Source organism: Equus caballus, chromosome 4 (genome assembly GCF_041296265.1).
Source record: "Equus caballus isolate H_3958 breed thoroughbred chromosome 4, TB-T2T, whole genome shotgun sequence".
Classification (NCBI taxonomy): domain Eukaryota; kingdom Metazoa; phylum Chordata; class Mammalia; order Perissodactyla; family Equidae; genus Equus; species Equus caballus.
Window position 1 is genome coordinate 3,129,893 of NC_091687.1, and position 27,658 is coordinate 3,157,550.

The 27,658-nt window shown below is 35.6% G+C and overlaps 1 protein-coding gene across 2 annotated transcripts in view; it reads right to left on the bottom strand.

The window, feature by feature from the left end:
• RSBN1L (round spermatid basic protein 1 like) overlaps positions 1 to 27,658 on the bottom strand; it is a 71,791-nt gene that overhangs the window by 3,858 nt on the left and 40,275 nt on the right. For both annotated transcript variants that reach the window (XM_070265338.1, XM_023638823.2), the window contains 4 exons: positions 15,782 to 15,919; positions 13,667 to 13,809; positions 9,902 to 10,069; positions 63 to 171 (listed from right to left, as the gene is read on the bottom strand). In XM_070265338.1, coding sequence (XP_070121439.1) covers positions 63 to 171; positions 9,902 to 10,069; positions 13,667 to 13,809; positions 15,782 to 15,919 — 558 coding nt within the window. The remainder of the gene's footprint in view (positions 1 to 62; positions 172 to 9,901; positions 10,070 to 13,666; positions 13,810 to 15,781; positions 15,920 to 27,658) is intronic.

Here is a 27,658-nt window from a genome sequence, read left to right on the forward strand (position 1 = left end):
ACATCAATAAGTCTTTTCCACAATACAAATGAAACTGAAGACCATCATGGTTTAAAATATACCTGAGACAGTGGAGGTTCATGTAAATCTAACTGCATTCGTTGAACTACTTCTAAGAAATCTTCAGCATGAAAACAAATCACATCTTTGGTTATTCGGGGTTGATCAGGCCTAAAAAAGAATATGAGATAATAAAGAATCTGCCATTACTGTTTCACTCTGTTAATCCTTATTAAAGTCAAAGCAAAATTGGCTTAAGGTCAAAACCCAAGTACTGTCTTAGAAATAAAGTTAAATTATTAGAATACCACTTTACATATTTCAACAAAGGGGTTTCAACCTAAACACAGATAAAAACAACGAATTTCATTTTATTATAGCTATGTGTAACTATATTTTGAAAAATTAAAATGATTTGAATAGGTTATGCAAATCAAAGAAACGAGTGTTTTGTCTTAAAGTTAAGATCAATACTTCAATAAATTAAGTATTAAAATTGAAAATACCACCTAAAACTTAGAGGTAACTATGAGGGAAAGGGAATACTTTCTTCAATAGACACACACATAACCGCAACGGTACCTAACCCCCTAAATAACTCTTAATAAGTTAAGAGGCATTCATTAGAAAAGTAGTAATAAAAACTGTTACTGCTCTTTCTGCTGGAGTTAACAGTGTCTTTAAATAGAATTCTAAAAAATTCCCAATTTCTTCAATTAATTAGGAATACACAAATACATTTTTACAGAAGATGCTCAAAAATGGATTTTGGAATGAAATTCCAAGCAACGTAAATACCAAAAAGAAAATTATACCAAGGCAAATCATAACCAGATTTTTACGAACAGTGATAAAGAGAAAATCTAAAACTCACGCATTACGTAAATACTCAGGGAAAGAAGAATAAGAATGACTGCGGGCTTCTCATCAGAGACAATGCAAGCAGAAGAGAACAGACCATCTTTAAAGCATTGAAAGAAAACTCCAATCTAGAATTCTATATCCACCAAAAATATCCTTCAAAAATGTGAAATAAAACATTTTCAGACAAACAAAAGCTGAGAGAAACTGTCACCAGATGACCAGCACAACAAAGAATGTTACAGGAACTTCTTCAGGCTGAAGGAAGACGATACTTAAGATGAAAATGTAGATCTCTTTAAAAGGAAAGTAGAGCACAAGTAACAGTAAATATCAAAGATATTTTATTGTCATTTTTTAAATCTCGTTAGAAGTAACTCCTTAAAGTCAAAGTAAGTAACATATCAGGCAGTTTATAGCATATGTAAAATAAAATGATGATAATTAACACAAAGGCCAGAAACAGGGGTGGGGTGGAGGTGGATAAATGGCAGTATACTATTAAAAGGTTCTTACACTTTACATGAAGAGGTCTAATCCTTGAAGGTAGACTGATAACTTTAAAGCAACTACTAGTAAGCAAAAAGTGGAGGTATAATGGAACACTAAAAAAGACAAGAAAGAAAAGGGGGAAAAAGTAATGAAGGATAGAAGAGGCAAATGGGAAAATGATGATAAATTTAAATCCAAATTTACTCATATTATATGTAAATGGTCTAAATACTCCAATTAAAAGACAGAGATTATCATCAGATTAAAAAAAAGAGCAAGACTCAACTATATGATGTCTACATGAAACAGTAATATAGACACACAGGTTAAAAGACAAAGAATGGAAAAAATAAAACATGCAAACACTAATCACAAGAAAGCTAGAGTGGCAATACTGACATAAGACAAAGTAGATCTCAGGACAAGGAACATTACCAAGGATAAAAAGGGCATTTCATAATGATAAACAGGTCAATTCATCGAGAAGGAATAATTCTAAATGTGTAGCCACCTTAACAGAACTTCAAAATACATAACACTAAGAACATTATGCTAAATGAAAAAGCTAATCGCAGAAAACCACATATTCTATGATGCACTTATACGAAACATCTAACAGACAGAAAGAGAGAAAGTAGATTAGTGGCTGCATATAGCTGGAGAGGAGGCAGGAATGGGGAGTAATAGTTAAGGAGCACAGGGTTTCTTTTTGAGGTGATGAAAATATTCTATAATTGTGGTGATGGTTGCACAACTCTATGAATATACTAAAAACTACCGAATTACACAGTTTAAATTAATGAATTGCGTGGTATGTGAATTATATCTCAATAAAGCTATTACAAAATAAAAAATACACGGAGAAAAACTAGCAAAACTGAAAGGAGAAACAGTCAAATCCAATGTTACAGATGGAGATTACCAAGGAGACAAAAATTAGTAAGGATGTAGAGGACACGAAGCACTCTCTCAACAAAGCTGACCTAACTGACATTTACAGAGCGGGGTCCTCCCAACAAAAGCAAAACAGAGGGCCGGCCCCTGGCTGAGTGCTTCTGTTTGCGCGCTCCGCTGTGGAGGCCCAGGGTTTCCCCGGTTCGGATCCTGGGCGTGGACACGGCACCGCTCATCAGGCCACATTGAGGCGGCATTCCACATGCCACAACTAGAAGGACCTACAACTAAGATATACAACTACGTACCAGGGGGATTTGAGGAGAAAAAGCAGGGGGAAAAAAAAGGCAAAATAGACCTTCTTTTAAGTGTACATATAACATTCATCAAGATCGTCCACAGAACAAACCCCAGGAAATTAAGAAAGACTGAAGTTATACAGACTATGTTCTCTGACCACAAGGGAATTACACTGGAAATCAAACCACGCCCCAAAGAAGTCTGGAAAAAATCCTCAAATATTGGAAAGTAAACAATACTCTTCTTCTCAATAATCCATGGGTTAAAAAAAGACACCAAATGGGAAATTAGAAAAATTCTGAACTGTATAATAATAAAAACACAGTATCAAAATTTGTGAAATATAGCTAAAATAGTGCTTAGAAATTTAGTTTTAAATACTTATACTGGCACACCTCATTTTATTGTGATTCGTATATACTGCATTTTTTTTTTTTTTTCACAAATTGAAGGCTTGTGGCAACCCTGTAACAAATGTCTATCGATGCCATTTTTCCAAGAACACTTACACTTGCTCACCTCGTGTGTCTGTGTCACATTTTGGTAATTCTCACAATATTTCAAACTTTTTCATTATTATTATCTTGTTATGGTGATCTTTGACGTTACTACTGTAATTGTTTGGGGCACCATGAACCACACCCATATAAGACAGTGAACTTAATAGATAAATGTTGTGTGTGCTGACTCCTCCACTGACTGGCCATTTCCCCGTCTCTCTCCCTCTCCTCTGCCCTCCCTATTCCCTGAGACACAACAATATTGAAATTAGGCCAATTAACAATCCTACAATGGCCTCTAAGTGTTCAAGTAACAGGAAGAGTCGCACGTCTCTCACTTTAAATCAAAAGCTGGAAATGATTAAGTTTAGTGAGGAAGGCATGTGGAAAACTGTTAGGCCTCTTGGGCCAAATAGTTAGGCAAACTGTGAACGCAAAGGAAAAGTTCTTGAAGGAAATTAAAAGTGCTACTCCCATGAACACACGAATGATAAGAAAGTGAAACAGCCTTACTGCTGATGTGGAGAAAGTTTTAGTGGTCCACACAGAAGATCAAAGCAGTCACATTTCCAGAAGCCAAAGCCTAGTCCAGAGCAAGGCCCTAACTTCAATTCTGTGAAGGCTGAGGGGGTGTGGAAACTGCAGAAGGAAAGTGTGAGGCTAGGAGAGGTTGGTTCCTGAGGTTTAAAGTCGTCTCCATAACATAAAAGTGCAAGGTGAAGCAGCAGGTGCTGATGTAGAAGCTGCAGGAAGTTCTCCAGAAGATCTAGCTGAGATAATGAAGGAAGCTACAGTAAACAACAGACTTTCATGTAGATTGATTTTTCCTTCCTTACGTTGGAAGAAGATGCCATCTAGGACTAGCCATCATAGCTAAAGAGAAGTCAATGCCCGGCTTCAAAGCTTCAAAGGACAGCCTGACTCTCGTTAGGGGCTAATACAGCTGGTGACTTTAAGTTGAAGCCACTGCTCATTTACCATTCTGAAAACCCTAGGGCCCTTAAGAATTATGCTAAACTACTCTACCTGTGCTTAATAAATGGAACAACGAAGCCTGGATAACAGCACATCTCTTTACAACACGGTTTTCTGAATATTTTAAGCCCACTATTGAGACCTACTGCTGAGAAAAACAGATTCCTTTCAAAATATTACTGCTCAATGATAATGCACCTGGTCACCCAAGAGCTCTGATGGAGATGTACAAGGAAATTAATAATGTTTTCATGACTGCTAACACACATTCATTCTGCAGCCCATGGATCAAGGAATAATTTTGATTTTCAAGTCTTATTACGAAACATATTTTGTAAAGTTATAGCTGCTATAGATAGTGATTCCTTTAATGGATCTGGGCAAAGTAAACTGAAAGTCTTCTTGAAAGGATTCACCATTCCAAATGCCATTAAGAACATTCATAATTCATGAGAAGAGGTCAAAATATCAAGATTAACAGGAGTCTGGAAGAAGTTCATTGCAACCCTCATGGATGACTTTGAGGGGTTCAAAACTTCAGTGGAGGAAGTCACTGCTGATGTGGTGGGAAAACCATGAGAATCAGAATTAGAAATGGAGCCTGAAGATGTGACATGATTGCTGCAATCTCATGATAAAACTTTAATGGGTGAGGGGTTGCTTCTTATATAGATGAACAAGGAAAGAGGTTTCTTGAGATGAAATCCACTGGAGAACACACTGTGAAGATTACTGAAAAGACAACAAAAGATTTAAAATATTACCTAAACTTAGTTGGCAAGGCAGTATTAGAGTTTGAGAGGACTGACTCCAATTCTGAAAGAAGTTCTACTGTGGGTAAAATGCTATTAAATAGCATCGCATGCCTCAGAGAAATCATCTGTGAAAGGAAGAGTCAACTGATGCTGCAGACAGCATCCGTGTACTATTTTAAGAAACTGCCACAGCCACGCCAACCTTCAGCTACCACCACCCTCATCAGCCAGCAGCCATCAACATCGAGACAAGACCCTCCACCAACAAAGATTACAACTTGCTGAAGGCTCAGATGATGGTTAGTATTTTTTAGCAATATTTTTCAATTAAGATACGTGCATTGTTTTTTTAGACATAATGCTATTGCACACTTAATACACTATAGTATAGTGCACACCTAACTTTTATATGCACTGAGAAACCAAAACATTCATGTGATTCGCTTTATTGTGGTGGTCTGGAACCCAACCCACAATAACTCCCAGGTATGCCTCTATTAGAAAAGAAGAGAGGTTTCAAATCAATCATCTATGCTTCTAACTTAAGCTGGAAAAAGAATAGTAAATTCTTCCTTAAAAGAAAAAAAAGAAGAGCAGAGACAATGAAATAGAAAACAGAAAAACAATAGAAAAGAAATCAATGAAATAAATGGCTGATTCACTGAAAAGATCAATAAAATAAATTCTGCCAATATATTAATATAAACACAAAAATTATTAACAATATTAGCAAATTGAATCCAGCACTATTTAATGTATAAATATTATCAAATGTGTTATATCATATATATGTCATATAATCATGTATATATCAGATATATACACATAAACAAACATTTCTGTATAATACAGAATAACCAAGAGAAGTTCTTAATCCCAAGAACAGAAATGAAATCTTGGAACTACAGGACCTTAGGGTAAATCTATGTTTAATTTTATAAGAAACTGCCAAACTTCTACAGTTCCCAGAGAAGTGTATGAAAGTTCTGGTTAATCCACATCCTCACTAGCTTTCGGCACTTTCTGTTTTTTTTTTTCCTTTTAGCAATTTTAGTGGGTGTGTAGTGTTATCTCCTTGTGGTTTTAACTTGCACTTCCCTTACGGTACAATTATATAGAACAACTTTTAATGTGCTTATTGGCCATTTGTGTACCTTTTATAAAATGTCTGTTCTAATCTTTTGCCCAGTTTTAACTGGGTTGTTTGTTTTCTTATTCTTGAATTGTGAGAGTTCTTTATATATGTGGACACAAGTCATACATACATGCACACACCTCAGACATTTTCTCCCAGCCTGTACCTGCCTTTCCATTAGCTTAATGTATCGTTTTCTTTTATGGTTCATCAACTCTTTGCCTACTGCAAAATTTTCTCTCATGTTTTCTTCTAGAAGTTTTATAGTTTTAAGGGTTACATTTAGTTCTATATCCTATCAATTTTTTTGTATGGTGTGAGAGAAGAGTCAAGGTTTTTTGGTTTTTTTTTTCCTGCCTTTTTCTCCCCAAATCTCCCCAGTATATAGTTGTATATTTTAGTTGTGGGTCCTTCTAGTTGTGGCATATGGGATGCCACCTCAGCATGGCCTGATGAGCAGTGCCAGGTCCACACCCAGGATCTGAACCAGCAAAAACCCTGGGCCACTGAAGCGGAGTGCGCAAACTTAACCACTTGGCCACGGGGCGGGCCCTTAAGGTTTGTTTTTAATTTTTCTTTTGGGATATGGTTACCCTGTTGTTCCAGCAGTGTTTCTTTAAAGACTCCCCACTGAATTATCTTGGTATCTTCATTGAAAATCAATGATAGGTCTATTTCTAGACACTGTTCTGTTCCATTGATCTTCACGTCTATCTTCATACCAATACCCCACTCTGTTAATGACTATAGCTTCATAGTAAGTTTTAAAATGACAGGTAGTGTAGTGTAAATCCTCCAACACTGTTCTTTCTTTTTCAAGACTCTTTTGCCTATACTAGGTTCTTTGTGTTTCTATAAGAAAACCTAGTGGGATTTTCATTAGGACTGAGATGATTTCTAGATCATTTGGCAAAGAACTGACACATTAATAATCTTGAGTCTTCCACTCCATAAACAAGGTATATCTCTACATTTACATAAATTTTGTTTAGTATTTCACAGTTTTTTAATGCTAATCTAAGTGGCATTATTTTTTTATTTTTCAGTTTCCAAATGTTTATTGCCAACATACAGAAACACAATTGACTTTTCAATACTGTCTTATCCTGTGACTTTGATAAGTTTGCTTATTTATTCTAGTACTTCTTTTGTAGACTTAGAATTTTCTCTGTACACAACTATTTTGCCTTACTCTAAGACCCTGTAATTCCATTTCTACGTATTTACTGAAATGAAGTGAAATTATATGTGCACACAAAGGCTTGAAAGTGAATGCTCATGACAGCTTTATTCATAAAAACCCAAAACTGGAAACAAGTCAAATGTCTATCATCAGGTGAATGGATAAATCAGTTGCAATATATCCATACGATACACCAACTCAGCAACAAGAAGGAATGAACTACTAATACACGTAACAACATAGATGAATCTCAATAATATTACACTAAGTGAAGTAAGTCAGGCAACATATATGATTCTATTCACAAGAGATCCTGTACTAGGCACGGTTAACCTACAAAGACAGAAAACAGATTAATAGATGTCTAGAACTTGGCTAAGGATGGGGAAGATTATCTGCCAGGGGATATGAAGGAAACAAAATGTTCTCTGTTTGAGTTGTGGTAGTACTAACAGAGCTGTAGACATTTGTCAGAATACAGCAAACTGTACACGTATAATGAGTGTTGTGTTATTAGATGTAAACTATACTTCAGTAGTTGATTTTTTTTACAAACTAGACTCAAAGAAGGAACCTCAAATACATAAATCTATGTGAATCCTTTCTTTATAATACCTAGAGTGCTATAATTTGATCAATACTTCACAAGCCTATCTAGCTGAAGATTTCTTTGTAGTCTAAATCAATCCCAGTCTTTTATTTCAAATTGGTGTTAAACCTGGCTCTACGATAAAGTCAAGAATCTAATATTCTAATACCAAATGTCTTCTTGAGAAAAAGAGAACTCAAAACACCAAGATAAGTAAAAAGAGAAAGCACTAACTTTTAGTATTGCTTAATTTAACAGCAAGGAATAATAATAAAAGGATCACAGACTGCATCAGAGCCATGAAGCCCTCTTATAGCACTAACAAAATTATTTTCTTGCCATCTTTAGTTGTAAGAGATTAAAGCAGCATTGCTATAGGACCCAAATTGTATTTCACAATAGTGAGAAAACTCATAGCTAGTAATATCTCATTCCAAATCTTTCACAAACATATTCTTAAATCTGGCCAGCTAATATATTAGTAGTTTGACGACAGTCTTTTTTACTGTGAAATTCCTAGCCACAAAGGTGCTTTTCTATTCAATAAATATTTACTGGGAACTGTGGTGGGCCTGCGAAGGCCAGGACACAATCTCTGACCTCAAATCACATATAAAGGGGAGGAGAGCACATACACCAACAGTAAGTTAAAGCACCTAGGGGAGATTTATACCAAGTGCTCAGGCCATGAAGCAGAAACATTTATTTCCGAAAGAAAGCATAAATATGTGGCTAACTTTACTGAATACTATCTAGAAATCAGATTTCACCTTAAGTAAATCTTGATGCCACTCTTAAATCCTTTATAACTAACATTAAAAAAAAAATCTCATCAATTTGAAACAGGAGTTTATAAAGCTTTCCACAGAGATAAATTTGCCTTTACTCTTTGACAAAATTAATATTTTAAACCAGATTATAGGAAGAGCACAGAAACTACATGAGAACTAGAGATATTTGAAAATTACCATTTAACTTACAAAATTAATATTTTAAACCAGATTATAGGAAGAGCACAGAAACTACATGAGAACTAGAGATATTTGAAAATTACCATTTAACTTACAATTCAATTATAAAGCATTACTGAATTACAGACTCCTAATACAGTTTTGCTAAGGACCTCTCAGGGTTAGTTCAGCGGCACTGGCTGCTCTGTATACCTGAAACTGACAGCGCTCCATTTACGTTAAGAAAGGAGGTCAGTTTACACTGGCCTTCCCACTCAGTATTAATTTATAAAATATTACTATAAATTTTCTCTTCTGAACAAAGGGTCAATCCTTTATCAGTAGCCCTTGAAAATAAAATTCCCTCATGTAGAAAATACAGATTATATTTGTCATAAAGTCTTAGACAAATTTTGCAATACTGACTTTTATTTTCAGAATTAAACATTTTTTTACTTAGAAAAATTTCTTACATATTTAGTATCTAATTCAACTGCTTTAATAAGCAAAATAGCATATTCCAACTTAAATTCCATACCCAACTACAAAATTTGAAAACAAAAACCTAACTGAGCAAATTTATCTTACAGTATAAATATAGCTTTGCTATGTGTGGTTTTTCAATAAATGGAAAGTTTCTTAATATATGAGATGACACCTTAAGTATATTAAAGAATTACCCATTTTTTTAATCTATCAAAAGACTCAAAGTGAGACTTGCAAGCAAAGTCAGGAAAAATTAATACAGTAAGTAAACAGATCCTTAGTAGACTCAGAAAGGGAGCAGCCAGGTAGAACAGCATAAAGAGAAACAGAGGAGTGGGGAGTCAGACAGACCTGAGATCAGATCAGCTCCACCACTTATTAAGGGGACGACTATGAGAACATTATTTGACAGCACTGAGCCTCAGGGTCTTTGTGTAATGAACACGAGCTTAAAAGTAGTTGAGCGAATTAAATGAACATGTGCAAATGGGCATAGAGTAAGTACCAACCAAACTTTAGTTTTTCTTTTACCTCGGATAAGACAATTATTTTCACCTCTAGTCACTTAGAAAATGAAATTATTTCAGTCAAACCCAAAAGACTAAATCTAGGTTCTAGCAACTGAAAATCATTTTCAGTGCAATTATATAATTAGGATATCCAAACACAGGGAGAAATGAAACTTTTTTCCCCCCACAGTAAGAATTACTGAGAAACTTCCCCAGAAAAACTTTAGAAGCCAAGACAATTTTTCATTAAAATAGCAGTAGTTAATATATACCACTCTCCACAGTGCACAGCCTTCAACACTCCAACAGCAGCTGTAGTCTGTCGTTCAAAACCTTGTCCTATGTGATCTGCATGGGCTCTTGTCCTGTCTTCAAAGAGCATCTCACGGGGCTCACTAGTTCGAGGTAGGTACTGCAAGTTTTTTATTTCATTGGTAGTCCTGTTAAAAAAAAATACACACACACACACACACACACACACATATATATATATATGTGTGCCAGAGGGAGGGAGGGAGACAGGGATGGACAGGCTTATGTATTACGGCTTAAATGCCTTCAAACACTTGTATTGATGTACTGAGGCTTAACTGCCATCAAGCATTTATTAACCGCATAACTCAGACAAAAGGTAATTTTAAATCACCTGCACCCAAATCAAGTTCTATTTTTAAAATGAACAAGTACAAACAAAACACATATAATCCTCTCCTTTTTCTAAAACATACTTCCCAAAAGCGGCAGTTGTAAGGCAATACGTACTTGGATCAAAAACTAAATTACAGATGATGTGGTTTACCCAGGTTTCCCTGTACCCAAAATCTTTACCTTCAGATGTGGGGCTAATCGGTGGAACCATGCCCTAACTCAGGTCACATGGCTAACACAAGGTATATATCCAGAACAAAAAGGTAACTTTTTAAAATGCTTCAATTTAATATTTATAGAACACCTACTATATGCCAGATACTATCAAGGCATTGGAGCTAGTGAATAAGACAGGCAAGTTCCCTACTCTCATGAGAGTTTATACTCTAGGGAGAGAAAGACAAAAAAATAAATAGCAAGAAAACACTAGGCAATAAGTGCTTCCAGAAAACATGCATGGTTTACGGGAGGTAAAAGGAAAACCTCAGCCCCACCCTGGAGGACAGCCATCTCCCCTGGCTCTCCCCCACTGCTCCCCTTCTAGAACCATACGCATAGAGAAGCTGCTGACTACTTAGCCCCACTCATTGCAGAAACCCTCTCCAACTTTGCTGCAGAAGGGGAAAAGGTGGTCATTTCCATGGGAGTCGTCATCTTAGGAAGATAAATACACGGTTTTCGCATTGCTTCCAGAGATAAACTGGGATCGCCCTCACAGTTTTCTCCTCTCGTCCCAGTCTATCCCCTAGGGTCACTCTTCCTATGAGTGTCTCCCACCCTCAATCTCCTCTACTTACTGCTCTTTGTGCACTCCCATGTCACAGTCTGAGTACACACTTACACACACACAGATGATGCTATCACACACTCTTTCACGCTTTGTGATTAATGTTCCACACGTTAAGGTTCCACAGAAAGTTAGACACTGCTGCTGCTTCCTGTGGAAAGCTAACAGGCTTTCAAGCCCACAAGTCTGGTTGAATTAACACCACATTCTACGAATTAAGACTTCATTTAGCACAGTGCCTGGCGCAGTGCTGTTATCAGTTGGTCAGACTATAATGAGATGTGAAATCACCCCAGAGACCATGGGTCGTCATCCCTGAGGTGCAGGCAAGTTCCTCAAGGGGCTGGTGCACTCTCTCAAATTACGAGAACAAGTTTGTGCATGGTTCTCGGGAGAGGCTTTCAGAGTCTCAAAATGATTTATAAACCCAAGTTAAGAGCCACTGAGAAACACACCAATTTTACCATTTACTACTAATAAATTAGCTTGTAAAGACGTCATTCAACTAATAACTATTTACTAAGGACCAGGCACTCTGTTTAGGTGCTAGAGACACATTCGCAACAAGAACACAGAGTCCCTGCCCTCACGCAACCTATAGTTTACTCAACGACCATTTTTTCCCGGTCTTTTTCTCTTTTTTAATTAATAATCACTATAATGAGTGAAAGCATCTTTAGGTATCTAAAAAAAAAACCACATTATCTCCCCTAGCATCACCCACTCCATTCCCACCAATGTTAACCTAGCGTGCATTCTTCCACACTCTTTTGGGCTCACAGAATGTGTTATCATTTATACATGTGTATTTCTTTTCATAATAATAGAATCATCCTGGACACATTACTCTATGTTTTGTTCTTTTTAAGTGTCATGGATATCTTCCAGATCAACAGACATAAATAATTCATTTATTTTAACTATTTCACCATATTCTTTAATAGAAATGTACCAAAATGTATTCAACCATTCCCGTTTATGTGCATTCAGACCATTTAAAATCTTTTTCTCACTACAAATAATGCTGCAGTTAACATTCTTATATTTTTTAATAAACATTGATGATATAGCGGTTTATTTTTTTGTTTACTTGGTAAGGAAGATTGGCCCTAGCTAACATCTGTTGCCAATCTTCCTCCTTTTGCTTGAGGAAGAGTGGCCCAAGCTAACATCTGTGCCAATCCACCTCTATTCTGTATAGGGGTCACTGCCTCAGCATGGCTTGCTGAGTGGTGTAGGTCCACGCCCAGGATCTGAACCCTCAAACCCGGGCCATTGAAGCAGAGCGTGCCAAACTTAACCACTACGTCACCAGGTCAGCCCACAATTAACATTCTTATACATTTACTTTTAATATTTTTATTTCTTGGGACAGATTCCCAAAAGCAGAGGTACTGGATCAAAGAACAAATATATGTTGAAATTTATGAGCTATTGTAGATTACTTTCACAAAATGATTATAGCAGCAATATACAAACGACCCTGTTTCCTCACATACCTACCAGCCTGTAATATTACTGCTCTATTAATAATTTTTGCCAATGTAATGGGTACAAATAATATCTCACAATTCTTTTAATATACACGTGACTGCCTGAGGTCTATTTTTCTATTGGGTTGTTTTACATTTTCCTTGTCAATTAGGGAATGCTATTTGACATTAACTTTGTCAAATGTTACAAATGTTTCAGTCCAATCTATCATAGTTTTGAACTGTGTTGTTGGTCTTTTCTCTCACAAATAATATTGCCATTATATTTTTTTATCTTGCTTACTAGGAAGGTCACTCCTAGGCTTAAAATTTGTATTCTGACATTTTTATCTTTTGTCTATTATGTTTAAATCTATAACTTACTTCTTGTATGAAACAGGTGCTATGGCTTTCTGTTCTTTCAGATGGACTGTGGATTATGCCCGCAGTGTTCACGGAATAACTCTTCTTTGTCCCACCTATCTCCAATATTAAGTTCCCAATATACTTAGATCTACTTGTGCACTCTATCCTATCCCAAAGGACTTCTTGAGCTCTACAGTCATTTTTAGTATCTAGTAACACAGGTCCCCCTCACTTACCTTCTCCTTCACAGTTCTCCCGGCTATTTGCTGACTTTATTTTTCTTCCTTGTGAACTTGAAAATCATTTTATCTGGTGCTGGAAGTTTAAGTCTAATTGGAATGCTAAAAATTTCAAAAGACTATCATTTTTTCCAATCCAGAACATAGTAGGGCTTTCCTATTTGTTTAGATCTTATTTTATATCTTCCATAAAATGTTTTAGTTTTCTTAATATGCGTTCTTAATATTTCTTACTAAACTGATTTCAAAATAGTTTACAATGTCTGTTGTGAACGACATTTTTTCCATTCCTAATTACAATCTATTGTCATTTGCCTACATATTCTCATCTTATTTATATTTGATATTTTATAAAAAATTATATCAGCATACGTAGCCATTTTTGAATTTATATTCCAATTATGCTCTAAACTTTCCTTTCCTTCTTCCTCTAATTTTCAACACACACACACACACACACACACACACACACACCTCAAGATACAAACACCTATTCCCGGCAACAAAAATGTGTATCCAACATACCTTTTCCTTTTGAAAGGTGACTTTGGCATATCAGCCACAGGGATCATTTGTTCTCCTGGGCGTACCCACATGATGGGACCATCATCACTATCTTTTCGACTCTCTAATTTTAGACTAGATAGTGTCCCCCATGGCAGTGTACACTAGAGGCAAATAATTACACAGAAATCAATTATTTTCAAAATGTAACTTCAAATATACATTAAAGAATACTGCCCCCTAGACAAAATTTCATATATACCTTTATACTTATACATTTGAAATATCTATCTATATTGAACATATTCCTATATATTAATATATTTTCCTTCAAAAAATTCTATTTCAAATACAACAAGAGATTAATTATTCTTGGATGGCTCCCTCCTGCAACCCTGCCAGAGATATGATTCACTGTATTCATCATTTGTTATTCTTCCTTCTACCAAATGTATGAGTCATATGATGTTAATAAGTTGGCCAAATAAGCAAGTGTTCTCCACGAGAATCTATAAAAATGAACAATTAATTGAGTTAAAAAAATGGATACCTCAAAAAAAATGGATATCACTTTGATTAGCTATAATCAAAACCTAACAAAACAAAAAGGTAAACCAAAGCAAAATCAAAATTTGTTTAGTAGTTTCTTGAAAAGGCTGGTAGTCTCAAAGCAGAGACTAAAATCTTTGAAAAGAAAAGAGAAAGAAATAAATTTTTAAAAAAGAGAAAGATTCTCCATTTTCCAAAAGGGAAGGATTGTCAAACTAAAATTCTCCAGAAAGAATGCATTTAACTCATTTCCTTTTAAAATTAAAATATGCAACCAAATTCCATGATGTCACTGGGAGAAACAGAAAAGGAAGAAAAGGTTTAAAAGGAATAAAAAAGGAAATGAGGGGCCGGCCCCAGGGCGCAGTGGTTAAGTTTGTGCGCTCTGCTTCAGTGGCCCAGGGTTTTGCTGGTTCGGATCCTGGGCACAGACATGGCACTGCTCATCAAGCCGTGCTGAGGCGGCGTCCCACATGCCACCACTAGAGGCACACACAACTAGAATATATGACTACATACTGGGGGGCTTTGAGGAGAAGAAGGGAAAAAAAAAAAGACTGGCAACAGATGTCAGCTCAGGTGCCAACCCTTAAAAAAAAGAAAAAGGAAAGGAAAGGAGAATGGAATGGGGTAAAAAAAAAAAAAAAAAAAGGGGGGAAGAAAAAGATATATATACACAGAGATTAGAAAACTGAGCAAGCAGAAGTGAAAAAACAGATTATGTGGCAAATACTGGAGATAAACTGATATTATCAGATTCTGACCTTTAAATTATTGATTAAATAGTTAATCTAATTACATAGCTCACAGATTTCTCTCTCAATAGGACAGACTCAGCGGCCGACAGGAAGAAATATTTTCTGGAATGCAGAGACTGTTGGGGAAAAAATGAATCTGGCTAGAGACCATGTAAAGAATTTAAAGGGGCCTTAAAGCTACACAGTCTAAATGCCTTATTTTATGGATGAGGAAACTAAAGCCCAGCAAGTTTAAATGGCTTGCCCAACACAGCTAGTGTAGCCATGACTGAAATACAGCTGGACAGTTTCCCATGCCAGTTTTCCACAATGCCAAAGTGCCATTCCTTTGTCATAAACACTTTAATTTAGTAAGCATTCTTCCTGTACTTTTTTTTTTTAAAGATTGGCACCTGAGCTACCATCTGTTGCCAATCTTTTTTTTTCCTTTTTCCTTCTTCTTCTTCTCCCCCAAGCTCCCCCATACATAGCTGTATATTCTAGTAGTGAGTGCCTCTGGTTGTGCCCTGGACTTCTTAAACCTTCTAGTACTCAGTTTATAAAAAGCTGACAAACAGATGTAACAATTTCCTAAAGAGGCAGCAACGGGCAAGTGTTATTTTCTGGTCCACCACTTAGCTTTGTCCTTATAACTAGCACCTGAGGAGTCACACACACACACACACACACACTACACAAGAATTACTTTTAGTTTCTCATCTCTTCCTTTCCTTCCCTCCAATTCAAATGAAATCAAAATTTTTATAATGCAGAAAGAGCCATGATTTGTATCATCTGTAGTGTGAAAGTAAGACCCACAATTTAGATGCTGGATACTGTTTTCTCTTACTTTTAAAAATGGTGAATCTTCCAACATGTCAAGGAACTCAGGGAAGTAATCTCCCACTTCTTCATCAACTGCTCCCACCAAGCTGATCTGTCGCATTGGGCCAGCTCTGTAAGTACCGTGAGAATACGTTCTTTTTACCTAAAGGATATGGATTTAATTAAAAGTTATATATAAGATAACGCTTACTACCATTGCATAACACTAAATTATATTGTCTAAGAATGTCAGAACATAACATGAGGCAAGCAAAACAAAACAAAAAAGCCTTTACTAACAATAAAAAAACAAGGCATTAAAAAAACAACCATCTGCCTTAAATCAAGCTATTTTACCTTCTCTAGCTATTCCTACATACTACTCATGCAAACAGAGTTGAAATAAACAGCATAATTTTAGACACTGACTATGACTTCTAATAATACAGGTGTTCATTATTTAATGTATAATGCCACTGAAATTATATTCAAAAGTTCGTATAACTACATTTTCCTAAATGATTCATACCTTTTCATCAGAATTTTGAAAGCAGACCCTCTAAAAATATTACATTTAACCATCACCAGTGGTTTGTATGTCTAAAAGGCCAGCAGGAATGATCTTCCCTTCTAGATCTTGCCATATTAATGAAGATCTACTTTACATTTCTATGATTAATTCTGATGAAAAACTACTAGAGATTGAGAGCCAGGAGTCCTAGGTCCCAAATCTACCTTTGGTATCTACCAGCTATGTGACCTCCAGAAATCACTTAAATTCCTTGAGTTTTAGTCTCCTTAACTGGAATAATTTACCACAGATTGCTGAAGAAAACTTAATAGTTATATAAAGCCACCTGCATAGTGGTAGCAAATGGGTATCACTCAAATGTCAACCAAAATAAAACAGCCTACACCTCAAGAACCATTGGTACCAGAATTTTCATAAGTACATTCAAATCCTTCAAAGAAACCTATGCCTTTTCATACACTAACACTAGTAAACAAGAGTCTTTTTTAAGCAAAACAACTTCCTCATAAACAAACTTTAAAACAAATCCTAATTATATCTGCTGATTAGCCTATGTGGCCACTAAATTTCGGCAGATCACATTATCACAGTTTGCCTGGGTCTATTTTAAAATTGAAAGTCCTGTATTAAAATTGAAAGTCCTGTATCCCAGACAAACCCAGATGGTTAAAAGTATTCACATCACAAGCTGAATCCCCACGATCACAGCTGGCGGAGAGTATCATGTACCAAAGTACCTAAGCCCTCACCCATATAGTTCCAAAAACATGACTATAAAATTCTATCATAATAGAATAATTTGACTAAGACATTAGAGAATTTTATTATCAAAATCAGCAAAGCAGTATAACAATGATCCATTAATTCTTTAATAAGTTTATTGACCAAAATTCCAAGCTTAACTTTTCATGAACTGTCAGAAATTTACTTCTTAGAACCATAAACATTCCTCCAATCTCCAAGTTACAAAAAAAAATTGAGGTTCTGTGTCCCCATTTTCTACTCATGGTCTCATTTTTTTTTTCCTCTCTCAAAAGTTCCTAACACCTCCTATACCGAGAGAACTAAAAGTTAAAACCTGACTGGACAAGTCTTTAGTAAGCTCAAGTTTAGATGAACTAACAGCACCATGATAGGAAAATTAGCCCTAAGTATGCATTTCTGTAACGCATTCTAACAAAGATAAGGGTATCAACTTGAAATTTAGCAAATTTACCAGAACTGATATAACACCTCGATTCTGTTAGGTGATTCTGAGTTTGTGGCCTCAGTTTGGATCTGCAAATGAGCATATGAGTTTTGAGAGACCTCATGGCCATTCAGTGAAATCAAATAACTTACATTGTAAAACACACCAATTTTCCAAGTGCTCTGAAATATTTCATTAGACTTTTAAAAGTCACATTTGGAAGGTAATATTTCCATTTCACACACATAAATAAATTTTCTGTGCCTCAAATTTCCTTATCTTGTTTAATTCATCTAAAGCGTCTAAATCATTAACTAGGTCTAGCAAAGCCAAAATCAAATAAGTCCTTACCACTCAGCTGGTTCATTCTACTACATTACAGTATCAACAATGATCAACTGAATAATTCAGGTAGTGACTCAATGGTCAACAAAATAATTTGGGCAGAGAGGAATATTCAGTGAGAGAAATCTTCTAAAACACTAAGCACAACCCAATTCATGAGTGCTCTCAAAGAAATGGGAACTTTGAACATACTTATAAAGCGAAAGTCAAATGGATAGATGGTCCACTGGCCTTTTTTCCAAGAGAGTATACTCAAAAATTAAATACATGCATACAACAGATACACCAATAAAGAATGCTCTTTGATGTGAGTGTTAGGAGACATTTAGGAGTCAGAGATAATCTTCCATGAGGAAATATAAGTCTGAAATTTTAACAGTGAATTTATCTAGTAGGTAAAAACAAGTCATACTATACACGTAATAATTCATTTCTCAAATAATTGAAATAGTTTTTGAATTCTACCTAGCAGTGGCCAAGCAATCAACCACTTCCATTCTACAAAAATGATCCAAAACCCTACTATAACACTATTAAGCTATAGAGAAGAAAGGATAAACACAACTAATAATCAGAAAACCAAAACTAATTGTTAACAAATTTAACATTCAGCTCTCTTAGAGTAAAATTTCTTTGTTTAAATGTTAAGTAAAACATGTAGCATTTAGTAACAGAAGAAAATGGGTCGAGCTTCTTGGGTGGTAATATTAAAGACAAACGATGTTTTACATTATAACTTAAGTGCTTTACTAACTTTGATTTAACCGGATGTTGCTATCTTAGCTTAGAATGATCATTTCATTGATTGAAGAGGACATTACTGACCAAGCCATCTTATTTCATTCAAATTACACCTTTACATTAATTTCCAAGTTTACAAATGTAGTTCTCTGTTTAAAAATAAAATAAAATGAAATATGTCTAAATTAGTACAGACCTAAATATTAAAAATTTTAACATAACAGATTAAATTAAACCAAACTTGATTTTCTTTCCCTCTCCAATGTCTCTTCTGACGCTACCTAAAAAGAAGCTGTATCTTTTTTTTTCTTTTCTTTTTTGGAAAGGATGACTGTCCCTGAGCTAAATTCTGTACCTATTTTGTATACGTGACGCTGCCATAGCATGGCTTGATGAGTGTTGTATAGGTCCACGCCCAGGATCCAAACCCACGAAGCCCAGACCGCTGAAGCGAAACATGTGAACTTAACACTACACCACCAGGCTGGCCCCAAGAAGCTATATCTTTTGATGATTTTTTTAAAGTATGGTCCTACTAAAACTCATAAATATTTCACAGAATATTTAGAAGAAACTGAATTTTAAAAACTAATGTAATAGACTTTACTTGTTGGATTATAATCTTAAACATTGCATTTGAATCTTCATAGTTCTTGTCTCCTCATGGCAAAATACATATATATTACATGTAAAATTCACTGACACACATAATTTACTATAATAAAAGTACAATTCTCTCTCCCTCTTCACCAAAATGTGCTGAAACTGCAAAGTACATCCTGTTTCTCTACTATTAAAACCACCAGTAAATTCTACTAGAAAGTATGGTCTTTATAAAAACTATACATACTTAGCTATCATGTTTAAAATGAAACAGAAATTTTCTTCAAAAACATTTATTCTCCAAATATTAAAGATAATACTATGATAATCCAAGAGGATGGATACAAATATATTTAAATTTAAAATTAAATTTTAAAAAGTAAATTGAAGTCATCAAAATATCTTAGGTTGTGAAAGTAATTTGAATTTTAAAATACATTGTGATATAACTCAATTATACACCATTTGATACAACTTTCTAGTGTAATAACTCAATACTTCAAATATACACTAAATCAGTTGCATCCATTAATTTAATGTTTTAAACATGGTAAATTACACATAACAATGTATTCAGATTCAAAAAGTATATACCTCGATGAAATATATAGATAGCACTTAAGCTGTTAAAACAAAATACAAGAATATAATCCACACACTTTTCACAAAAAAGTAAATACTTCTTGATTGAGGTGACACCCGTTTTACTGCAAGCACTACATAGCAAACATCCAGTTTTCCCGATTACATGGAATAAAAGTAAAACTACAGTATCATTTTTAAAAAAGCCTCAATTCTCTTAAAATCATCTATCCAACAATCACAACTCAATGACAGTGGGGTGGGGGGAGGAAACAGGTGAGGGTTGAAGGAATCTCTAAATAGCCAAATAAACGCCACAAAGACCGCGATTCATAAAAGGGCACTCTCCTTATATATATTTTCTACATTAGGTCTAATTCTAACTAATCTCTAAACCATAAAGGATAAGAAACCACATATGGAAGGGGGAGGAGGGGCAAGAGGCAAGCACAAGTGTGGCTCCCCCAGGACATCAGCATTACAACAGCATAATGACAAACCTACACAGAAAAAAGGAGCTAAATTATGCTGCATATGCTCAGTAAAAAGTGCATCTTCATCAAAATCTCAGTACTTAAAACTACATGCTTCCATTATAGAGAAAAATCATCTATCAGGAAAAGCTCACATCCTGACAACACTGGACACGAGATCACTGTATCTGCTTCTATTCACTTCCGTAAACATCAATCAAACCATCAGTTTCCTAATGCAGTTAAAAAATTAACCCGAAAATATCAAAACATGTCACTCCTTTAAAACGTATCTTATATGATTCCTAAAAGAAATGCAGAGCCACAAAGAGTACACATATCGTTCCTTCCCATTAGGTATCGCTCTCTCAAAAAACACCACAATAAAAGATGGAAATACCTTTTTATATATTTGCAAAAGCTTATATTTAAATACTAAGTTTATATTTAAATAGCGCCTTTTAGAACAGATGTAACATTTTAAACCTAAATCTCCTCCCTACAGTCCCTCTACCCCACAAAAAAACCTATCACCAACATTGGTCAAAAGTGACTGCATTTTCTCTTTTCCCCTCTCATATTCCCTATAAACTTTACAAAGGGAAAGAAAACAGCAAGAAATAGGTGACTTCTTGTATTCACTGCCAGTAAATTGTCAAGAACAAAATCTCAGAAGTTTTGGTTAATGGGAAATGAATTGTTTAAACTAAAATTCTGTTCATTCTTCGTGTAAAGTAATCTTTAAAAACATACAAACAAAAAACCTTATGATCCTGAGGTCAGCTGGCTACAAAAAGAAAAAAAGTAGCCTTCCTGACAGGAAATACACTGCCAAAAATAAATCCATAAGATTTATCTTAATCTATAATCTTAATACTGCTTTCTCTTATTTTACTTATAAAAACTGCTGCAACAAGGGAAGAAGCAAGGATGGTAATACGCAAGTCAAAAACCATGAAGCATTTGAAACAACCTGCTGGTTCCCACAATGCGCCCCCTGCTCTGTCAGTCCCTGCAGAGGAGACTGCAGCCCACTGAGCCTGGAAAACTCTTCCTGCTGGGGAGGCTCACCACACACTGGCTGTTATAGTTTCTGATAAGTGCACAGTAAACAAATAACTTATTTGGCCAGCATTACACAAACTATTTTGACTTCAAAACCTGTTTTTCTTGCAACTCCTCAGTTGAGGGAAACAATAGAAAGAATAAACAAATGGGACTTCATCAGACTAAAGAGCTTCTTCAAGGCAAGGGAAAACAGAATTGAAACAAAAAAACAGCTCACTAATTGGGAAAAAATATTTACAAGCCACTTATCCGACAAAGGGTTAATCTCCATAATATACAAAGAACTCACACTGCTTAACAACAAAAAAACAAACAACCCGATCAAAAAATGGGCAGAGGACATGAACAGACATTTCTCAAAAGAAGATATGAATATGGCCAATAGACACATGAAAAGATGTTCATCATCGCTAATCATCAGGGAAATGCAAATCAAAACTACACTAAGATATCACCTTACCCCCGTTAGATTGGCAAAAACATCCAAAACCAAGAACGACAAATGTTGGAGAGGTTGTGGAGAAAGAGGAACCCTCATACACTGTTGGTGGGAATGCAAACTGGTACAGCCACTATGGAAAACAGTATGGAGATTTCTCAAAAAGTTAAAAATAGAAATACCCTATGACCCAGCCATCCCATTACTGGGTATCTATCCTAAGAACCTGATATCAGATATCTCAAGAGTCCGTTGCACCCCTATGTTCATCGCAGCATTATTTACAATAGCCAAGACGTGGAACCAGCCTACATGCCCAGAAACTGATGACTGGATAAAGAAGATGTGGTATATATACACAATGGAATACTACTCAGCCATAAAAAAAGACGAAATTGGCCCATTCACAACAACGTGGATGGACCTCGAGGGCATTATGTTAAGTGAAATAAGTCAGTCAGAGAAAGACGATCTCTATATGACTCCACTCATAGGTGGAAATTAGTATATTGAGAAGGAGATCTGATCGGTGGTTACCAGGGAAAAGGGGGGGTGGGGGGAGGGTACGAAGGGGGAAGTGGTGTACCCACAACATGACTAACAATAATGTACAACTGAAATCTCACAAGCTTGTAATCTATCATAACATTAATAAAAAAATATATATAAATAAAAAAAATAAAAAATAAAAAAAAAATAAAATAAAAAAACCTGTTTTTCTTATTAGTATACCTATCAACATCCCAAGATAATAAAAGTTCCACAAAATACTTTAATAGTGATCCATAATAAATAGAGAAGATATTATAAATGTTTCTAGCTAAGTATCAGCATCAATGTCAAGAAAATACAAAAACAGGATAGTTATTAGAGCCAAAAATTGAGGAGGTGAGGGGAGAAGAGGCTGTTGGTTCAATTCTGCTGGTTTGCGGAGGGAGTGGAAGAGGAAAGAGGAGAGTCTCGAATTTTAAAAAATAAGGCCAGCTCATCATCTTCCGACAGAGGCAATCTAAACATCACACATAAATAAACGTGCCACACGGGGGAGCCATACCCCATCACATCTGGCATATCCTTTCAAATCAAAATAATGACATTGTTAATCAACATTTTATTTAAAAAATATCCATATAACTTCAACTAAAATAAGAACGAAAGTGTTATTCATTTTAAAATTACTACAATAAAGAAAAAAGGCTCCATTCTCAATTAGAGCATCTGGTACCTGCCATAATAATATCTTGTATATATTAGTTTATAAGCATTCAAGGAAGATGTGACAGGTACAATTGGTCAAAATGAAAATTTAGTACAAAGGCAGGCAATGGTTCAAAGATGACATATCAAATCGTCTTTATTGACCTAGCACAGTGAATGACCCCAGCATGAACTCAACAAATGTTAGTTTTCTCCCCTCATTCTGCAGACGCAAGGCTAACAAATCAGATTGTTTCACTATTAATATATTAGCCATTTAATCATAAATTAACACCTGACATAGGTTTTTTGGTTTTTTTGTGTGTGAGGAAGATTGTTGCTGAGCCAACATCTGTGCCAATGTTCCTCTATTTTATGTGGGACACCGCCACAGCCCAGCCTGAAGAGTGGTGCCAGGTTTTCACCTGGGATCTGAACCCACAAACCCAACCACTAAGCCACCAGGCCAGCCCCCTGACACAGGTTATTTGATACAAACAACTCAGAACCAGAATAAAATAAAAAAACAAGATTTAGGGTCTGGGGATGGGGAACGAGTGATTAGAAGACAGTTGCTCCAGTTTTCATATTCTCAGAGCTCTTACTACAGGGTTCAGAGTGCGTGCTAATTAAATACTGAGTGACAAGATAGAACTCTCATTTATTCCTTGACAGAAATATTTACTCTAAGACAGAAATGTCATTTATTCCTGTCTTACTCGCCTTTTTGCTTCCCTAACATCAAAGACACAGGAGAACAATAAATGTCCAGATGACTATTTGAACAAAACATAGATGGCAGAAAAACTAGGACAGATGTGAAAGACTGGCAAAAATTCTTCCAAACATGTATGCTCACTTTGAACAAGTGACTGTGCCACTCCTATTGTCAACAAGCGAATCTGGGTTTGGTCACGTGACGTGCTTTGGCCAACGGGACATTAGCAAACACAACACAGGCAGAGGCTTGTGCACTGGGGACTGCCCTCTTTCTGCTCGATGGAATCCTGCAACTCTCGCTATGCCTATCAGCCCAGGCTAACCTGCCAGATGATGAGACAAATATGAGCATCACCCCACCGACCCTGCACCACCTGCCAGACATATAAGCAAAGCCTGCTAAGACCACCTGACATGTCCACCACCAGAAATGGGAATTAGGCCATCCAGCTCCAGCCAAGCTGACAGAAACCAAAAGAACTGTCCAGAGAGCCCAAAAGAACTAGAAGAAACAACTTTAAGCCACTAAGTTTTGAGGGTGTGTGTTTGTTTACCGCAGCAAAAGAAATGATATAGATGAGTTACAAACTTTCAACAAAAATCCGTGTATATGTTTCCATTCTCAAATAGACCCATATCACACAGTTTGATTGTTATTATACCACTAACCTCAGAGCCACATCATCAGAGAAATGACATGACCTATTAAAACAACATATAATTCCACATGATCTTCAACATTTTCAGACAACCTGCAAGGATACAGATGAAGATGGAAAACAGAACTATACAAGTAAAAAGAATTCCAAAACCAAAGACCAAACAATAGCACGTCTTGATCCTTTGTCAGTGTCGTGTATGTGTATGTGTATATGTGTGTCTGTGTTTACACACACATATATATACACATACACTCAAAGAAATCTCAAATTAACATGTTCCAAGGAGAAAGGCTGAACAGGTGCAAAAAGGAGTTTCTGTGAAAACTGCAGAGCAGTATCACAGATACAAACACTATCACTATATAAAGACCATAGAAATGGCCACATTAATTTGTCAGCTTTTAGTTTCTACAGAACTTAGGGCAAATTACTTTGATTGCTCTGATTTTAATTTAAAAAAAAAAAAAAAGAAAACTAGTTTCATGAGGATGAACACAGAGCATGGACTTGGTTTGGGTTCCACAAGCCACGGGCAGTCGGAGCCATGAGGTGGCACGATATGGGGTCACCATTCACACTATTGTAATCACTGCAGCAACAAGTGACGGTATTAGCGGCCCTGCTGGTATTGCTTCTTTGAGTCAGACCTAAACTTGGACATATGAGCACCTGTCTTAAAATTCAAACCAATGGGTTTTTATTTACAAGATTCTAAGCTTCACTATTTGCACAGGTTACAATAACATAATACAAGAAAACACAAAATACATATTTTAACATTATTATATATTCTATTTTATCCACTAAAAAACAGTACTAATTAATTACATAGACACTCATTATCACTATCATGAATTTCTTTAATGCTGCTAAACGTATTCTCCAAAGTAAGATCAAACAAAAAGAGTAAAGGTCAGATCCGCATCCTTCTTTTTCAACTCACTCTATTATCTCTTATGTTTCTGGATCTTTTGGATACTGCTTTTTTTAACTGGTTTTGACTGGATTAAAGGTTTTCAGAATATAAAAAGTAGAAAAGGGAATTAAAGAATAGTTACTGCATTACAAAATTTTGAAACTTTTCTTTACAAGTCTGCTCTCCTCCGCTCTGTAAAAAGCACTACCTCACACCTAAACAGGTTCTACTGAATCTAACCTACTGAACTGAGTTAATCAGAAGCCATCAGGACCAAATTATCAAATATTATTCCTGAGCAACCGCCAGAATGTGAATTTGGCTTTACTACCCACAACTTGTCTTTGTTATGGTTGATATTAAGTGAAACCACATTCCAATATGGATACCTCCCTTCCTTTCCCTGGAATACTAACAGGCATTAGCTCAATTAATATTATCATCTCAACTAATTCTTTTGGTGAAGACAAATTCACACAGTAGTCTGTAGGCTAATTCATTTGAATCAGCCACCAAATATATAGAGCTTCACTATGTCTCTCCTAACAAGCATGCATGGTAATGCCATAGATAAGGGGAAGGCAGATGCTGCAAGAGAAATGAGGTACATGATCCATTTTCAATTTCTCAAGACAAGTGTTAATGTCATACTCTAACAGGTGCCCAGAGTGTCCAAGTTCCCAAAGGAGTGATGAACAAAACGAAGTCCTCAAATACCTAGAAATAAATCTAACAAAAAATGTGTTAAGATCTGTAGGCTAAAAACTAAAAAAACATTATTGGGAGAAAATAAAATGACAAATGAAGGGAAATACCATGATCACAGACTGGAAGATTCAATATTGTAAAGACATCAATTCTACTGCCTACAGACTCAATGTAATCCCAATCAATACCCCAGCAGATTTTTCTGTAGAATCTGATAAGCTAACTATAAAGTTTATGTGGAAATATAAAGAGCCAGGGAAATCTTAAAGAACACAAAATAGATAAACTTATTCCACTAGATATCAAGATTTATTAGAAAGCCATAGCAATTAAGACAAATAGAATAATAGAATTAAAGAGAGCCCAGAAACCCACATATATGATCAACTGATTTATGACTACGGCAACACTCCAATGTAACAGGGAAATGGGTGTCTTTTCAATAAATGACTGTGTCCGCTGAATGCCTATAGGAAAAATGTGAACCTTGATCTTTATCTCATACCATATATACAAATCAATTCCAGAAGAACTATAGATTTAAATGTGAAAGATGAAACAATAAAAGTTTCCAGAAGAAAACTTCAGAGAATGTATTAATGATCTTTGGGGTAGATGAAGATTTCATAAAGAGGACACAAAAAGCAGTATCCGTAAGTAGGGGAAAAAACCTTATAAGTTAGATTACATTAAACTTAAGAACTTCTAGCCATCAAAGACACTCAATAATGAAAAGGCAAGCCACTGAGTGAAAGAAAGTATTTGCAATACTTATAGCTAACAAGATTCTTATCTACAATATACAAAGAACTCCAACAAATCAATTAGAAACAAAGTCCAACAGGGCAAGAGTAGACCAGGTACTTTTACAAAAGAGGATATACAACTGGACAATAATTATATTAAAAGGTGCTTGACCTCCTTAGTCATCAGAGAAATGCAATTTAAACCCACTAATTGATACAGTAATACAGCCACCAGAATGGCTAAAATGGAAAAGAGAGACACTATTAAGTGTGCCCAAGAACATGGAACACTGCTGGTGGGAATGTAAATTGGGACAATAACTTTGGAAAAACTGCAGTATCTAGTGAAGCTAACATTTGCATACCTTTTGATCCTGAAATTCCAATCCTATGTATAGTATATAGCCAACAGAAACAAATACATATGCTCACCAAAACACATGCACAAAAATATTCATAGCATCTCTGTTGTAACAGCCCCAAAGTGGAAACAACTCAAATATCCATCAATAGTAAACAGAATAAATAAATTGTGGTATATTCATACAATAGAGTAAGATACAGCAATGAGAAAACAAACTTACTAAACACAAGATGGATGAATCTGACAAACACAATGCTAAAGGAAAGAAGCCACACATACCAATGTACATACTATTTGATTCCATTATATAAAAGTTCAAAAACAGGTAAAATTTATCTGTGGTGTTCAAAGTCAGGAGAGTAGTTACCTAGGTGTTTGTGTATGTATGGGGGGTCAGGGTACTGAGAAAGAGAGGCTTGGGGAGGGCTCTGGCTACTAGTAATATTAGTTTTAAAATCATGGGTTTGTTCACTTGGTAAAGATTCATCAAGCTACACATTTATAATATGTGCATTCTGTGTACATATTATACTTCGGTAAAAAGCTTAATTTTAAAAATCAGTTTTAAAAAAGCTTTAAAAAAGTTTATCTTTAAAAAATTTAAAAATTAAAATAGA